The sequence below is a fragment of the Emiliania huxleyi genome, assembly GCF_000372725.1.
Source record: "Emiliania huxleyi CCMP1516 unplaced genomic scaffold EMIHUscaffold_22, whole genome shotgun sequence".
Classification (NCBI taxonomy): domain Eukaryota; phylum Haptophyta; order Isochrysidales; family Noelaerhabdaceae; genus Emiliania; species Emiliania huxleyi.
This window is the reverse complement of record NW_005200417.1, coordinates 885,957-888,117: the sequence shown is the minus strand read 5'-3', so window position 1 is coordinate 888,117 and position 2,161 is coordinate 885,957. Positions and strand designations below refer to the sequence as shown.

The 2,161-nt window shown below is 65.3% G+C and overlaps 1 protein-coding gene across 1 annotated transcript in view; it reads right to left on the bottom strand.

Moving 5' to 3' along the window:
• EMIHUDRAFT_100218 (hypothetical protein) overlaps positions 1–2,161 on the bottom strand; it is a gene marked incomplete at both ends in the record, with an annotated part of 4,983 nt that overhangs the window by 1,500 nt on the left and 1,322 nt on the right. Inside the window, 4 exons of the mRNA XM_005780240.1 lie at positions 105–212; positions 845–924; positions 1,503–1,623; positions 1,708–1,777. Of these exons, the coding sequence (XP_005780297.1) occupies positions 105–212; positions 845–924; positions 1,503–1,623; positions 1,708–1,777 (379 nt within the window). The remainder of the gene's footprint in view (positions 1–104; positions 213–844; positions 925–1,502; positions 1,624–1,707; positions 1,778–2,161) is intronic.

Sequence of the window (2,161 nt, the reverse complement as noted above, 5' to 3'; positions counted from 1 at the left end):
CCTCGACCTCGAGCTTGGCGCCATCACTCAAACCAGTAATCATCTCCCCATATCTCCCCATATCTCCCCATATCTCCCCATATCTCGCGCCTGCGGAGGCCGACGTCGGCGAAGGACGACATCTTCTTCTTGAACTGCGAGCCGACACGAGCGGCCTCGCCCAGCTCCGGCGGAAGCGTGCCCGACAGAGCGGAGCGATCGAGATCGAGAACCTAGGAGCTAGGGCGGAGGAGAAGTTAGCTGGAAGCGACCCTTCGAAGCGAAGGCCAACGCCCCTCACCGTGACGCCACAGGCTAACTAGGAGCAGGACGGGCGTAGAGAGGCGAAGTAGAGGGGCCCAAACGCAGGCTTTGCGGGATGCTATGGTCGAGTGCTAGCAAACGTCCAGATCGAGCGCCGCTGGCGAGAAGAGGGAGATATGGGGAGATGTGGGGAGGTGTGGGGAGATATGGGGAGGTGTGCGGAGCTCTGGGGAGAGGTGGGGAGAGGTGGGGAGATGTGGGGAGGTATGGCGAGGTGTGGGGAGATATGGGGAGATGGGGGAGATGTGGGGAGGTATGGGGAGGTGTGGGGAGATATGGGGAGATGTGGGGAGGTATGGGGAGATGTGGGGAGGTATGGGAAGGTGTGGGGAGATATGGGGAGATGGGGGAGAATGGAGGGGAGATGCGGGGAGGTATGGGGAGATGCGGGGAGATGCGGGGAGATGTGGGGAGATATGGGGAGATCGAGCGCCTCAAGCGAGAAGAGGGAGGCGGCCGCGGTGGCGGGGAAGGTGCCGGAGATGGAGGTGCGCCGCAGGTCGAGCTGGCGCAGCCGCGGCAGCTTGAAGTGGTGGGGGACCGTGCCCGAGATGCGCGTCTTTTCGAGCTCGATCTTCTGGAGCAGCGTGAGAGACGAGGTGAGCAGCGCCGGAAGGGTGCCTGAGGTTGGCGGGTGGATGGTCAACAGCGCCAATGGAGCAGTGGGCGGCGAGGTGCGCGGAGCTCCGGCAGGCTGTGTGTGCCTGAGACGGCCGTCTCGTCGAGCGACAGAGAGGCAAAGCTCGCCTGCCCCGCACGTGCAGTGGACACACACTCACACAACAACTGATCGCTGTCTCTCACAACCGGCGCTCGCGCTCGCGGCAGAGTGTGTGGCGGCGCGACGCTCGCCGACAGCTGCTGCAGCTCCGGCGGCAGGGTCCCGCTCAGGGCCTCGTTGCCTGCAGACAAGAAGAAAGAGAGGCTGCGCGCGCGTGCGCCCCTCCCCCTCCGAAAACAGCTTGGGAGAGCGCGGCGCTGCCGTCCGCGTCGATGGCGATGAGGCGCGAGAGCGAGGCGAGCGAGCGCGGCAGCGTGCCTGATCCGGTGCGGTGGAGCAGGACTCGGGGAGATATGGGGAGATATGGGGAGATTTGGGGAGATATGGGGAGGTGATGCGGTGGACGAGGGCTCCCCGCGCGCTGAACATGCCGCGGGAGGCGCGCAGAGGCGCGGCCTTTGTTAGTGTGCTGCGCTACATATTGGCGAGGAGTCTTGGCGAGTGTGGGATTGTGGTGATGATTCTTGGCGCCGCGGGCCTTCGAGCCGGTTGCCTTGCAGGTTGAGTCCGATCACCTCGCCGCCGCCGCTCGCCGCCACCTGCTCACCGCAAAGCAAAGGCCACGTGCACGGCGGAGTGGGCCACAGTGCTGTGCCGCCGCCCCCCCCCCCCCCCTCCCACACCTCTTTCGAGCACGTCACGCCCCACCAGCGGCACACGTCGCCTCCCGTTGTCCAGTTGGTGGCGTACCTCCTGTAGAGAGTTATGCATAAAGTGCCCCTGTGGGCCGTGAGGAGGAGGAGGAAAATGCTCTCTCTCTCTGCCATGGGCTGCTCCAAGTCCGGGGGGCGAGGAGGAGGAGGAGAATGCTCTCTCCCTGCCATGGGCTGCTCCAAGTCCGGGGGGCGAGGAGGAAGAGGAAAATGCTCTCTCTCTGCCATGGGCTGCTCCAAGTCCGGGGGGCCAGGAGGAAGAGGAAAATGCTCTCTCTCTGCCATGGGCTGCTCCAAGTCCGGGGGGCGGGGGGTCCCGGCGCGCCATTTGCCGTCTGCGCCGCCCGCCGAGGCGTACAGCTCCTCTAGCGCCTGTGTGGCGAGTGCATACGGCTCGCGAGGTCTCGGGGAGACTTGGGGTGCG